Source organism: Drosophila nasuta, chromosome 2L (assembly GCF_023558535.2).
Source record: "Drosophila nasuta strain 15112-1781.00 chromosome 2L, ASM2355853v1, whole genome shotgun sequence".
Classification (NCBI taxonomy): domain Eukaryota; kingdom Metazoa; phylum Arthropoda; class Insecta; order Diptera; family Drosophilidae; genus Drosophila; species Drosophila nasuta.
Genome location: NC_083455.1, coordinates 28,209,933 through 28,224,235, shown reverse-complemented (window position 1 = coordinate 28,224,235; position 14,303 = coordinate 28,209,933). Strand labels below are relative to the sequence as shown.

General features: G+C 41.0%; 3 protein-coding genes across 6 annotated transcripts; 1 reads left to right on the top strand and 2 right to left on the bottom strand.

Annotated features, from left to right (window-relative positions):
• Nucleotides 1–256: 256 nt before the first annotated feature.
• LOC132798335 (cytoplasmic protein NCK1) lies at nt 257–8,917 on the bottom strand. 4 transcript variants are annotated; one of them, XM_060810153.1, is made up of 6 exons: nt 8,405–8,917; nt 4,077–4,861; nt 3,805–4,009; nt 2,883–3,228; nt 2,373–2,822; nt 258–2,303 (listed from the first exon to the last, which is right to left on the bottom strand). In XM_060810153.1, the coding sequence occupies exons 2-6, from the start codon at nt 4,444–4,446 to the stop codon at nt 2,094–2,096; spliced, it is 1,581 nt and encodes a 526-aa protein (XP_060666136.1). In that variant the 5' UTR covers nt 4,447–4,861; nt 8,405–8,917; the 3' UTR covers nt 258–2,093. The 4 variants fall into 4 exon arrangements, with proteins under 4 accessions (XP_060666139.1, XP_060666136.1, XP_060666137.1 ...); XM_060810154.1 differs by having other exon boundaries at nt 4,077–4,567; XM_060810155.1 differs by having other exon boundaries at nt 4,077–4,508.
• Nucleotides 8,918–9,079: 162 nt separating this feature from the next.
• LOC132798336 (RCC1-like G exchanging factor-like protein) lies at nt 9,080–10,756 on the top strand. Its single transcript, XM_060810157.1, has 2 exons — nt 9,080–9,429; nt 9,489–10,756. Exons 1-2 carry the CDS (start codon nt 9,330–9,332, stop codon nt 10,754–10,756), a joined length of 1,368 nt encoding a protein of 455 aa, XP_060666140.1. The 5' UTR covers nt 9,080–9,329.
• Nucleotides 10,757–10,782: 26 nt separating this feature from the next.
• LOC132798337 (integral membrane protein 2B) lies at nt 10,783–14,299 on the bottom strand. The gene is made up of 3 exons (XM_060810158.1): nt 13,999–14,299; nt 11,737–12,475; nt 10,783–11,673 (listed from the first exon to the last, which is right to left on the bottom strand). Exons 1-3 carry the CDS (start codon nt 14,104–14,106, stop codon nt 11,525–11,527), a joined length of 996 nt encoding a protein of 331 aa, XP_060666141.1. The 5' UTR covers nt 14,107–14,299; the 3' UTR covers nt 10,783–11,524.
• Between the last annotated feature and the right edge of the window lie 4 nt (nt 14,300–14,303).

Here is a 14,303-nt window from a genome sequence, read left to right as displayed (position 1 = left end):
GCAGGTCATGTGCGCTTGGTTGTGTGTGGTCAGCTTGCAGTGCAATGTGTGAGTGTGTGTTTGTTCGTGGGAACATTTTTTTCACTGGAATTAAAGCTTTCACATTTGAGCTTACATTTTATTTATTTGCAGACTTCTGATTAATGTTTTCTGAATACAAACCTTTGTTTATTGACTTTTAATTTATATTTTCTGCATGCAAACCTTTTTCCTATAAAATCCGAATAAAATAAAATAACTTTAACATAGATTTGATGTATTTTTATTCATTTCCGTTTCGGTATAATTTCTAGTTTGTTCTCATCTTCTTTTTTTTAGTACTAGTTGTGGTTTAGCAATTGTTTAAATTACTATAAATTATTTAATATTTATATTAATATGTATATGTATATATTTAAAAAATTCGCATATGAAATAAAGTCGAAAGTCATTTAAACTCCATTATCATCATCGATTGAGATGGATGTAATCCATCTCCAAGCGCCCATCTAAAGCATCAAGCTCTAACCGCCCATTAGTGATCCCGATCTCGATCCCAATCATGATCGTGATCCTTTCACTGTCCTCCTCCTCCTCTTGCTCTATTTTTTACTTAAGCTAAATCAAAACAAAACCAATAATAATATTAATCAAAAATCAATGAAAAAACGGCAAACAAAATGTGTAATAATTAAACAAAATTAAAGCTGGAATCGCTGTGTTTCTACTTATCAATAAATAAGAAGTAAATTATAGTAGAGTAGAGTAGAGTCGAGTTTATACGAAGTATAAGTTTAAGAGTAAGGATAAATATAAATAATAATGTGTATACATCAAGTATGTGAAGGTGTGCTTAGGTTAGCATTGCATTGCATCATCATCAACTGTACAGTATGGCTTATATGCGTAGTATATATGTATATTATTTATAAATATTATAGGGGCTGGGGGGATTGGGGGTTCAGTGTTGTGGTTGCCTCGGGTCGGGGAGGGCTGAGGTTTCCTCTTTCTCTCATTGTGATTCATACGATGATTATGTTTATACTAATTATGCGGCTAGAACAGCTGTTGTAGATATTATTGGTATTTTGTTTTGCATTATGATTATATCGTTTAGATGATAATTAAATTTGTAATAACAAGAATGACTGTGTTTGGGTAGTGATAGTGATGTCTTCTCCCCTTATCGCTTTCTTTCTCTATCTCTCTCTGTTTCTCTGTGGCCCAGAAACCAATCTTCTTTGTTTGCTTCTTTTTCTGAAACAGTGTCCGGCTGCTGGTGGTTTAGGTTTCTTGGGTGTGGTAACTCCGCTTATATATTTACATACTCAAAGGTATCGGTATGATTTTGGTATATGCGGCATTATCATATATATATATCTATATATAGCCCTAGGGTGAGCATTTTATAGGTTTACAAAGCATTAGCAAAATACACATACGCTCGGTTAATAGACAATTGGCTGCTCACTTCACTTCACTCTCTCTCATAGATCTACATTAGAAATCAAGTACATAATGTGTTTAGTATTGGGGATTTAAAAGCAGACCTGCTACAACATCGTTATTGGAATATCGTATTATAGAGTATCGTAATTGTGTAATGCATGTTCACATCTAGAATTTCGTTCTTGTGCTTTACTTTAAATCTTTTTTCAAAATCAAACGGAATACACATAAAAAAGACATTTGAAAGCTGGCCAATGTCAAATAGCAATAGAAGCGTTAATTAATCGTTAATATTTATACGTATGTAATTTTATAAAAGTACAAAAAGTCTGTTGTTGCTTGAGACACGAGGAATTAACGAATTAATCAAATCGATCGAATCAATCGCACTTAACCAACCGATTTATATATACAATACAGACATTTAGTCGCTATTTGCCAAAAGCCTAACTCAAATACACTACAATCTTCGATCAAGCTGCACCGCATTATGTGTGTTTGTAGTTTAAAGTTTGTATCTTTTTCATGTTTGCTGTTTGCCTTTGTTTTCCAGTTATTTTGTTTTGTTTTGTATGTGTAGTATTATTTTATAGATTACGAGTAGTAATATTCTATGCGCTATTCTCATGAGATGCTTTCGCCGTCTGTTGTGTTGTGCTCACAATTTACGTGCCATTGGCCTTTGGCAGTGAGCGCACCAAATATAGCTTTTCGCCCTGCTTGTTTGTGTAGATGGGTGCTCTTTGGTAGTGATCGACGAGCTGGTCCAGCGAATGGAACTTGCGCTGTCCAATGCAATACATATTCTGCTCGACGTGCACACGGAAATGCTTGTTGCGTCCGGGCGCCTTAAGGGAAACCGAGTAATCGCCCATCTATACAATGAAGGAATTCATTTTGCGAATGAGTATCATCATCAATAGTGAAACTATTTCATTACTCACATTAGTCTCACTGTCTCTGATGAGGAAGTCACCGTCGTGGCCGTGTCCATTGAGCACGGTGTCGCATTGGCTGCGCGTGATGGCGCCATAGTACCACGACTTGCCTGCCAAATTGGGACGCTCGATGGGCTGTGATGGTTGCGAGGATTTGTTGTTGCCCTCGTTGCGACGCTCCATGGAATCGCCTCCGTTGCCACTGGAGTTGGCACCGTTGCTAGCAGCCTGCTGGTTGCCATTGCCAGCATTGCCGCTGGTGTTGCGATATGGCGTGGCCAAGTAGTCGTTTAACTCTTGTAGATAATTGCGTGGAACTAAACCGACTTGGCCCTGGTTGTTGCGTGCCTTATACCAGTCCGGATCGGAGGCGGGCCTGTCGACAATCTCCAGGCGATCGCCCTTCTCGAACGACAGTTCTTGGTCGTTATTCGAAGTGAAACTGTAGAGCGCCACCTGAAAGTAGAAGAGTGTATTTATCTATTTTCTTTTCTTAAATTCAATTTAAAAACTTACCACAATGTCAAGCACATTCTCCGCCATGGCATAGGTGTGTATCTCGCCATCGTTATCACAATCTTCGGTTGTGTAATTGCTGGGGAACCAGCCCACTGAGTTGCCACTCTGGCCACGCCACCAGCCATCATTGGACTTCTCCAGTATGAGGATGCGGGTGCCTTTCGTGAGCGATAGCTCATCCGGCTGCTGCGCCTGATAGTTGTACTTGACAATGGCGCTGCCAATTGCCTCCGATGGATCTGGGGGCAGGCGACGCGACATGGTTGGACTCTCGATTTGACGCGACGGCGAACAATTGGGCAGTGTCTTGGACCCGGAGCCCTTTTTCACCTTCTTCTTGATGCTACAAGAGACAGACAGATTGAGTGTGTACAACATTTGGGATTAGTTACAGTTCACTTGGTGGTAGACTAAAGTACAGAGTGGGAGGGTCATAAAAGGGTTCGATTGGGGCTCAACACTTGATAGATTGTTGGGGTGGATAGATACAATATGTAGGTGTGTGTGTGTGTGGGCGGATCGTGCTTGGGAAGAAGTTCTACTTGGAAAGTATAACAGAAAATAGAATTTGTTTACTGTAGAGTACAAAAGCCAAAAGCGTTTCAAAATTAATTACAATATAAATTACTAAATACGTAATGGATACGAGATAATAGAATAAGTGAGAGGTGAATTGTAATCAAAAAGCAAAAGTAGGAAACTCGACAGATTCTTTTTTTCTATTCTTTTTTTTAGGGTTGTCTTATTTCTGCTGAAATCAGAATAAAAAGAATACTTAAATTTTTAGTTTGAATTCGTAACTAGTATAATGATGACGATGATGATGTTGATGATGACACTTTTTTGGATTTACTCAATCGGTTGGTCAAGAGGTAAAGTGCATCAACTATCAACTATCAGCTCGGGTGTAAAAACGCACCTGTCGAAGAGCGAGGGCTTCTCCTTCTTCACATAGTTGCTGGGCACATAGCCGGACTGATTGCGACTGTTCTGGACACGCCACCAGTGCTTAGAATCGTCGAGCAGGAGATAGCGCTCGTTCTTGCGCAAATCCAGCTCCTGGGCGCCTTGGGCAGCATAATCGTATTTGGCCACCACATAGCAGACGTCTTCTTGAGATTTTCCTGTGCACAAAAGAGTTCGTCGTGTTAATATTAGATATTCGTATTGTATTTTTGAGTTTTTACTCACCGTGCTTCATGTTGCCCGCCATTGATTGTGGTCCAGCGTTGCCAGCGGCACTGCAACTGGAGTTACCGCTGCTGCTGCCGTTGCTGTAGTCGCCAGTTGACGCTGGCTGGCCGAAGGTCACACTTTTGTGTTGGGCACTGCAACTGGAGGCCGTCGACAGTGTGCGATGATGCTGCGCCTGCGCCGCTGCTGACGATTGACGCTGATGATGCGCTGGCGAAGAGCCGGGTCCTTGGGAGCGATAGGTGCTCTGATAGTTCTGATGCTGTGGCAGCTGCGGTGGATACTGCCCAGCTGTGTTGTTGCTGCTGCTGTTGTCCGCGGAGGAGTTGGGGATGTTGCGCGCAAATCGCTGTGGATATTCCAACATTCCACTGTGGCCTCCTCAGTGGGCCTCGCCGTTCGTTGGCCCGGCTGCTGTTGCTGCTGCTCCTATCGAGAGTTGAGGCCAGTTAAGGCCACGGCTACGTGTGATTCAATAGTTTCTTCTACTTCAAATGGCAGCAACAACAACAACAAGGATGACAACAACAGCAATTAGCAATAGCAAAGCGTGAGCAGCAGCAATAGCAACAAATTGTACTTGCTTCTAATTCTGTTTACGATGATTAAGTTATTCTTCTAGATGATGATGGTGATGATGATGATGATGGTGTTTGCGTTTGTTGTGGTTTCTGTGACTTTTGTGGTTTATGGTGAGTGGCTGTTGATGTTGTTCGTGTTAGTCTTGGAGCTTTTGATGCTGCATGTTGCATGTTGCTTCCACTTGCCAATGCATACTTTGGCTGCATTTGTTGTTTCAGTTGTCGTTGTTGTTGTCGTTGTGATTGTGTTGTTGTAGTTGTTGTTGTTGGTGTCGTGTTGTGGGAGCAGCAGAGCACGCAAATGAAACGTTTACGAATGCGACGAGAATGCAAACAAACAAACGTGAAAAAGAGAAACGTAAAAACGAGTCAAATATAAATATAATAAAAACAAAGCGATGTGAGAATGTATGTATGTGTGTGTGTGTGAGTGGGTGTTGCAATGTGTGTGTGTGTATGTGTGTGACTCAAAGAAGCAGCTGTGAAAAAAGCATTTAAAGCTATTACAAGACCTAAGTGCAAATGCCAAACTTAGTAGCAATAATAGAAGTAGTATTAAATTGTCTATATACTTTTAATGTTTCAACTTAAATACAATAAATAATTGGCATAATTGAAAACAGAAAACGGACCATCGGGCAAGGATATAACATATGTGAGAGCAGTTCAAAGTGTGCGGGATGATGATGATGATAAATGGTGGAATGGTAAATAGAGCTTCGAAAGGGGGTCAACAAATTCCATATTGAATTCAACAAAACAAGTAAAATAGCTACAGTATAGACTGATCCGCTGTGAGATACCTGTTTCATTATTATTCAGGTTTGTAATTCTTATTATCGCTGATATTGATATCTAAGTGTTCTATATATTATTTATAGCAAGCCTTAATACCATTATTATTATTACAAATTGGTGACTCAGTGATTGAAGTTTTCCATAATGAAAATGATTAACTTCAAGTTTTATTTCTAGCTACAAACTATAATTAGTAATCATTATTTAAAAAAAAAATGAATTAAATCATACTTTTCTGAATCTTTAATGATATATGGAATACTTCATTAAAAAAATGCTTATTGTGCAATATATATCGAATCGAAATCATTATTTTCGGTCTCTGCAGACATCTTCTGTCTATTACACACATTTTGCATCTGTCTAACGGGTATCAAAAGCCAATCGAGGACGAGTGCCAGTTGAGTTCTTAATTGATTGCATTGAGCTTTGATTCCACAACCACAACATCGCATTGTCCACTGTCAAAGACCAGCTCAAAGCTTGTCTGAGATTCAAGATTGGGGCTGTGGCTGCGTCGATGAATCACAAACAGGAATTGAAATTGGAACTGCTCGAAACTATTGACAAAGACAGACCAACAAAATTTGGCTTTTGCATTTGTCTGTCCAAAATGTGGTGTTAGCAAAGACCACAAGAATATGAGCTATTTGTTTACGTAATTGTCCCAGCAGGTAAAAGAGATAAAAAGATATTGAGAGAGGAAGAGAGAGAGAGAGAGACTTTAGAGAGCTGGAGGCGTCGAAAGGTTGTTGGCAGCGAGGCAAAAAGCCAAGCAAAGTCAATGTCAATAGACCACGCAAAATGGCCAATAATTAAAGATCAATAAGTCAACCATTCGTTTCGTCTCGAGTTGAAGGTCGCTTTCAGCTCAATATGCCAGCCAAGTTGCCTACTCATAAGGTATTTGAGCTTTTACCATGAAATGGAAATGTTGTCATCAGCGATAAGCGTTCTTTCTGCCTCTGACAACGCAAATGGCAAATGCGACATGGGAATCGTGTTGTTTGTCAAGCGAGTGAAGGCGAAAGTTTCATATTTATACACCCGGTAACCAAAGGGTAAAAAAGGTGTTGGTGACCGTTAAAAAATGCATACAAATTTATAGTTTATAATTTGAGTCGTAAACTAGAGAAAAAACTACAACATGAATCAAACTCAATTTAAAGTTCAAATTATTAAATATTATACAGTACTATATGAATGAAGCAGTGAGTAAATAATCGGATTTTTTTAATAAATATATAAAAGACTTGAGTTGATGCTATCGCTTTAATGGGGGGATTTTATAATATATACTTTTCCATCTCACTATCGTATTTCATTTCTTTTTCTTTGTTTAATATTTTTTTTTTGTATTATATTTTTTTTTTTATTAAATCAATTTTACTATTGATGGACGATCCCTGAAATTCGTTTCTGGTATCTCACAGTCGTGTAAACCCGACTGCAGCTTTCTTACTTGTTTTTATTTGATTGTTTTGACACAAACAACTAATTATGATTCGTTCTTCCGCAAACTTGGCATCAACTTCAGTCATAGTTTTCACTCGAGAGAAAGCTGAGAGCATAACTGAATGACAAGGCAAAGAACTCGAACTCTAAATCGACTTTTGAGAGGGCCAAAAAACTGAAACTGAGACTGTGGCAAGGCCATCACAGCTGGACAGGGGCTGAGCTGGCGGACTTGGCTGCGCTTGGATGGTTTCTATTTATGGCCATTGAACTGTTGTGCGGAGCTACTACGTCCAACGAAAAGCTTGTCACGCTGTGTTTACTGCTTATTTGTTGTTATTAGAGGAGGGGAAGCGACATGGCCAAGGTAGCGTGGAGTCGCTTTTGGAGACAGTTCGTCAAAGAGAAATTGAAAGAGTTGCACGTGCTCGAGTCGTCGAGTTTATGAGGCGGAAAGTTGTTTGTTGCCTGCCCCACCAAGGGGATGCTAGAAAAGCGGGGGCTGGAGGCGGAAGTGTGTTCGTTCCAATCAACAAACACGGAGACGAAGACCAAGACGGAGAAGACGCAGCGAGCATATCAAGAAACACTCAAAACTAGCCCCAAACTTATTGAAACAAATTGAAAAATAACAAAGCAGAGGGGAAAGGAGAAATGGGAGGCAAGGCAACGGGGAAGGGAAATTGGAATGGGGACAAGCTCTTAAATCACAGAAAATAGAGCAGTCGTTGCGTTATCTGCTGACAAGGGGCGAGGCATAAGGGCAGCCACAAAGCAGAACTACATATAAACATAAATCTTGGGAGCGAAGTCAATATGGGATCAGCATATCTATCACTCTTCATTCTTTGGTTTCGGGAGTATCGAGTAGAGAGCGACCTGTGTCGTGTGGATTCTGAATTATGTGGATTGTGGAACGAGAGTCGCGTTAGCGGTGGTGGTTGTTTGTTGAAGGGGGCGGAAAGCGGGCGCGAGAGCCGAACAGATTGCTGACACATATCGCCACGGGCGGTATTCCGGACATAGTTACCAAAAAACGAAATCAGAGTTACAAAAGCCCAAGCATGGACCAAGCAAGAGCGAAAGAGTGCGCGTTTTGGGGGTTGCAATGCACAACACCCATCGCGAGAGGGAGAGAAAGTGAAAGATGAAGATGGCCAAAGCAGTGCAAAGAGAACAGCAGATGCGCAATTCACAACACCTACACACAAACACATCCGCACACGCAAAGACATGCACATGCATATGCATATCGCGTATGTATGTATGTCCTGGCAAGTACCGTTGGCCGGTGGTGAAGAGCGTGCTACGCAAACTGCGCTCCGCTAGCAATGCTATGTGTGAGTGGTGTGACAGAGAGCAGAGAGCGCAAAGCAAACATAACAAATGCGAGAGAGTGTCGTTAACGAGTTAGAGAGTGAATGAGAGCGAGCGAGAGAGAGACAAAACAGGAGCTAAACAGGAGCAGCCGTATATTTTGTGTGTACCTACCGGAGACGAAAGTTTTGGCGACGGCAACGACGACAGCGCAGAGACGGCGACGTAAGGCAACTCCTAGCAGCAGCCAACGGCCCCAGCCCTTTGTGAAGCAGCAGCAGTAGAAGCACTCATGTAAAAATGCACTTTCTTCACACGCAGCAAACAATATTCAAAATTTTAGCAAAAGTGTATTGCACTCTTTACACGACGTTCACAATAATAATAATACACTTTAAAAGTACATTATGTGTGTACATCTGTTCGTGTGTGAGTCTGTCTGTTGTATGCACGTATGTATTGTACGTATATGTATATTATGTATGCTGCCCAGATGAAAATTACACAAAACTAACGATTTTCTTGAATTTGTACCCTTTCCGTATCGAATTAGAACGCAACCGCACTTTAGTGCATTTAGTGAATGCAATTGAATACTTTTTAAGTAAGATTTCGCGTTAAATTATCAATTTTTTTAAGCAGTTTTACCGGAGCAACTTCTTCGTCGCTCTCTACAATTTCGATAGTATTTTGATGTCGCCCACATCGATAACATTATTTGCTTGCGTCGAGTACATTTGCAAAACAGCTGTGGCATCGATACCATACATTGCGCGATTATCGATAGCTATATTTGGATAAGACGTTTCACTGACTTTAGTTAGATTTGAATAAAATCAATGTGTGAACAAACATCTAAATTTTTTTTAAATAACAAGCAATTTTATATTGGAAAAATATACCAACATATAATTTAAAGTGTAACCAGGCGACAACTATTAGGCTGACTGTTTTTTGGTATATCTCCTCGATTTTAAAAATGTATTATAAAAATTAATCCTTCGGTCACACCAAGATACATAAGTTCAATAAATCGATGTTTCGGTAGTGCGATCAAAACACGCAGAATTTAATTCTTAATGTTAAGTTAAACTTTAAAATGTTGAAGAGCGGAAAGCTGTGGATTCCGCGGCTAAGCCGCTCCTACACAGCCAAGTCAAAGCGCGTTGTCCTGGGTCAAGACACCACCAAGATTAAGAGTAAAACACTCAGTCTCATTTAACTTTCGTTTGACTCAATTTCGGTTACTTAATTTCAGATTACGAACCCAAAATATCGGCGACACATGAGAATCGCGTGTATGTTTGGGGTTTCCAGGAAACCGGAGCCCTCGGGCTGCAAAGGAACATCAAAAAGGCTCAGGAACGTTACACAGAAATGGTGCATCATCCAACGCGGCTGCAATTCTCCAATAACAATGATATAACTGATGTAACTACTGGTTACGGCTTTACAGCTTATGCCGTTAATCGCTCCGACGGCGAAACGCTCTTCGGTAGTGGCCTCAATACAGACTGCCAACTAGGCTTGCAGCCTAAGCCCAAGAGCAAGGAACCCGCCAATCTCGATGTCATTATCTATCCCACGGCCATAAAGTTACCACGTGAGGCAGGCGACACGGATGAAGGGATGAAGGTTCGCAGCATGTCCGCTGGACGAGCTCATCTCGTTGTGGTTACTCAGAATGGAGCTGTGTTCACGTTGGGCAACAATTCCTATGGTCAATGTGGTCGACCAATCATCGAAGATGAATGCTACACACGCAGTGCGGTTATACACAGAATACCACAGGCGGACATCTGTGGCGAACAGGATGAGATCGTAAGCGTCGAATGTGGACAGGATCACACCATGTTCCTAACCAAGCTGGGCAAGGTTTACACTTGCGGCTGGGGAGCCGATGGCCAGACAGGACAGGGCAATTATTACTCCGCTGGAGTCATCACTCTCATCGCTGGCGACATTGAGAAGGAGCGAATTGTGCGCATTGCTTGCGCATCAGACTGTGTGTTGGCCCTGAACGAACATGGCGATGTCTTTGGCTGGGGCAACTCGGAGTACGGTCAGCTGGACGATTCGCCAGATGCGGAAATGCAAATCAACTCTCCGCGGGCGCTGCAGCTGACAAAAGGCATTGGCAAGGTGAAAGATGTGGCTGCGGGGGGCTCCTTTTGCATGGCACTCAATGATCAGGGTCTGGTCTACACCTGGGGCTATGGCATCTTGGGCTTTGGTCCCTTCGTGGAACAGACTTCAAGGCCACAGCATCTGCTACCACCGCTCTTCGGACGCAATGACTTCAGCAATGCAACCACAGTTGTGTCGATTGGCTGTGGCGTGTTTCACATGGGCGCCGTCAACTCGGATGGTGACTTATTTATGTGGGGCAAGAATCGATTCGGGCATCTGGGTTTGGGCCACAAGAAGGATCAGTTCTTTCCCTTTAAGACGGCCATCAATGGCAAGGTGACGAAGGTAGCTTATGGCGTAGATCACACGATAGCTCTATGTCGACCTCATATATAAAAAAAACCAATAAAGTTAAAAAACAGTTTAAAGATCACAAATTCGCGTTTTAATACATTTAAATCGATTAAAGAACATTTAGATTAATTTGTTTCGTTTGTCCGATTTTGTTGTTGTTTCTCTTGCGATGTAAATAGCTTTACCGATTCGTCGTTCTATACAATATGTTTTGGTTTAATTAATTTGCTTGCTTACTTGTTTTTAGTATTTAGAGATATAGAGTTTTAAATCGTAGTATATATAATATAAAATATGTACTTGGAATTGAATGCAGTGTGTATTTATATGTATCAAGTGTGTTTTGGGATGCTTGTCTTTTTGGGCTTAGCGTCTCCCTTTTTCCCATATACAATAGATATTTTTGTTGTTTTGAGTGAGTCCCCAATTCTAAACATTATCCTGAACATCTGACCACTTATCTCTTTCTCTCTCTCTCTCTCCAAGCACTACACTCGCTTTGTATTTGTCACAATTTCGTCGAATCGCATTAGATTGCTTTCTAGGTACATTTCTCATTTAGGGTCTAGGTCTATAATTTACTATTCTCTCTCGGAGCTCAACAATTTTAAGCCTCCTCCCATCTGCTGATGCCAGTTGATTTATAAGCATGCGTCTCGAAACTACAGACTACAAAAATTGAGGCCGGAAGCCTCTTTCAGATCATCGTAATACATGTTACACACAAATCGTCAATTGTTTTTTTTTTCGTTTTCTTTTTTCTATGGTGTTTGTGTGTGTTTAAGATATTAAAATGTTTTGTGAATGCACTCAAGCCCGACCCTGGCGCTGTGCCTCCTCGTTCGCCTCGTATGCCTCTACCTCGGCAATGTTGGACAGATCATACTCGATGACACCCTTGCCCATGAATTCGGCATACTTGCCAGCCTCTGGCAGGGGATCAGCCGAACGCTTGGCCACTGCAAAACCAAAAGAGAAGACATAAATGAGCTGAATAGATTGATAGTCTTAGCTCAACTTACCGCCTGAGACAAACTTCTCTAGCATGTAGATCTTCATGTCGTAGCACTCATTGGCAATGCGCTCCGAGATGCTGGATACATCAGTGATCCGTGGCGTAATCACGCGCATATTGCGACGCACTCGCTCCGTGTCAATGTTGTAATAGCCAGTTCCCATCTTCTGCATGAGATCGACAAAGCTGCTGGGTGGCAGCGTGGTCTCGCGATCCAGCGGCATGATGAAGCATCTATTGGTGGTGGTATCCACAATGGCCGATTGATTCTCCCTGAAGTCGTGCATGAAGCGACCACGGCGACCATCCTTAAAGTCGGGCACATCGATCTTCGCATAGCCATCATCATCGCTGTTGTCCAGCTCAATTTCCTCACGGAAGAAGTTCTCATTGATGTCATCCAAGGAGGTATTCATCAAGGTATCACTTGAGCTCGAACTCGAGCTAGGACCGTAGAGTGGCAACAGAGAGCGCCAGTTTAGGGCAAAAGCGTCATCGTTGCGTGGATAGAAGCGAGGCAGCTCAGCGGAGTCCTCGGCATAAGGAATATCGCACAAGGCATGATAGCGCATGTTCGCATGATTGGGCGCATAGAACCTGTACAATGTCCAGCCACCGAGGACGCCCAGCAACATCACGATCACAGCTATCAGGAACAGCAAGAACGACTTCAGGCAAGTGTGCTGCGGTCGGTTGAACACCATGGACTCTGTATCCGCATCGCTGTAGGCGATTCCTCCCTTGGCCTGTGAAAATTGTATGTAGCAGTCTATTTTGTTATCAATTCTAGACTATTTTAATAAGACGTAGATATATACATAATTGGACATAATGTAATGAATTTATGCAAACGTAATATTAAGAGGAAATAGTACAAAAAGAACTTAAATACACCCTTTTACATCGCATTTAATTCCCGTATAATTTTACGAAATTTTATTGCATTGTTCCTCCCTATTTAGCTATTACTAAGTATACAAAAGCTCCATAATGACCAACTGTTGCATTGATACATATTCTCCGACCGACAATAAAAATTATTGGCCTTTATCGCTTGGTGTTGTTTTCCCATTTCACGATAACAAAACAAGTAAGTCGGGTATTGACTAAAAGATACCCCACACACATGTCCTTGAATACAAGGAAAAATATATTTATATTTTCGCACTGTAAATTTATACTTCCTAATTTACTATACATTCATTCGCAACATCCCAATATTATATTACTTTAAAGCTTATGGCCTTTATGGTCAATACAACTTTTCAATAACAATAATAAATAACCAAAACTTTTCTCTCTATTGGATTCCCCCTAATTTACGAAATTGGTTCTAACTAATTTCTGTTCGCAGAAGTAAGACAAAAAAAAAGTTATTGAATTAATGATGTATTGACACACAAGCAAAGACACTCGTCAACCCCTCTTTGGGTGTGGGTATAAAAACAAAGAAGTAAACAGTCACCGTTATCGCAAAGGTGACGAATATCTTATACAAGTGCAATTCTGCTTCTTCTTTTGTTGTCAGTGGAAGAAATGGTCTACTGGGTTATTTTAAAGCTATTCTCAGCGAAAATGATTGTTGGGTTAATTTGAACTCGCACTCACATAATGCACATATTATACATATGTATAAGTAAATATGTATGTAACTACGTAAATTCTCTAAAGGGCTGTAGATGGACATAACTACGTATGTACTTGCTGTTTGTATGTTTAACTTGACTTATCGCCACTGTACAAAGGGCAGAAAATGAAATTAGACAACGCACATATGTAAGTGTAATGCACACATACAAAAATGTAAGCTTAAACTTGTACGAATGCATATGTGTGTGTGCACACATGCAAATCGTTTTCTGGAATGTTTACAATGCAAATCTGATGCGAATTGCAAAGGAAAAGGCATTGAGTGAAGTATTGAAATCAGGCTGCCAACAACAAAAACAACAGCATTTTGTAGCGGCCTCAAAATGGGGGCGAAAGAAAGAGTGCAAGGACACTGGGAATTCCAGCATTGGAAAAATCGATAGATATGCATGCTGCTAAGCACACTTACAAACATATATACATATGAGCTCACAGTAACGGGCGTCCGCCCACACACACACACACAAACACAGATAAAAACACACACGTATACATACACGAATACGAAAGAAAACGAAACTTGTAGAGCTACGAAGGACACAGGACATGCGACATGGGGAGCTCACAAGGACAAATCCAAGATTGCGTAAAAATCTATTTAATTTTGGAGCTAACTTACGCTGATGAGAGACCCATGATGCATCATGGCTTCATCGTTAAGATGCAATGGCAACGGCACCTTCTCCAGATCCTTCTTTTCACCTGTTAACTTCGCTAGAATCGTCATTTTGCTTGTTTGCTTTTTCTTCTAATTCGTACACTTTCAGTACGTGTTTAAAAAAAAAAATCGCTAATTTTGCTTGAAATTTTGTTAAATAACCTTATGCACAGTTGATCGAGAAAAAAGAACAAATACTTTAACAAGTCGACGCCTATGATGTTTACTCTTCAATTATTTTTTCAATTTGTTTTCAGTTTGTATGC

Coding starts and splice junctions, on each gene's coding strand:
- LOC132798335 (XM_060810153.1), bottom strand. CDS start 4,446: ATGTTGGAATATCCACAGCGATTTGCGCGCAACATCCCCAACTCCTCC. Junction 4,010..4,076: donor GGCGGGCAACATGAAGCACG/GTGAGTAAAAAC, acceptor TTTTGTGCACAG/GAAAATCTCAAGAAGACGTC. Junction 3,229..3,804: donor AAGCCCTCGCTCTTCGACAG/GTGCGTTTTTAC, acceptor TGTCTCTTGTAG/CATCAAGAAGAAGGTGAAAA.
- LOC132798336 (XM_060810157.1), top strand. CDS start 9,330: ATGTTGAAGAGCGGAAAGCTGTGGATTCCGCGGCTAAGCCGCTCCTAC. Junction 9,430..9,488: donor AGACACCACCAAGATTAAGA/GTAAAACACTCA, acceptor ACTTAATTTCAG/ATTACGAACCCAAAATATCG.
- LOC132798337 (XM_060810158.1), bottom strand. CDS start 14,106: ATGACGATTCTAGCGAAGTTAACAGGTGAAAAGAAGGATCTGGAGAAG. Junction 12,476..13,998: donor ATCATGGGTCTCTCATCAGC/GTAAGTTAGCTC, acceptor CAATTTTCACAG/GCCAAGGGAGGAATCGCCTA. Junction 11,674..11,736: donor AGAGAAGTTTGTCTCAGGCG/GTAAGTTGAGCT, acceptor TTGGTTTTGCAG/TGGCCAAGCGTTCGGCTGAT.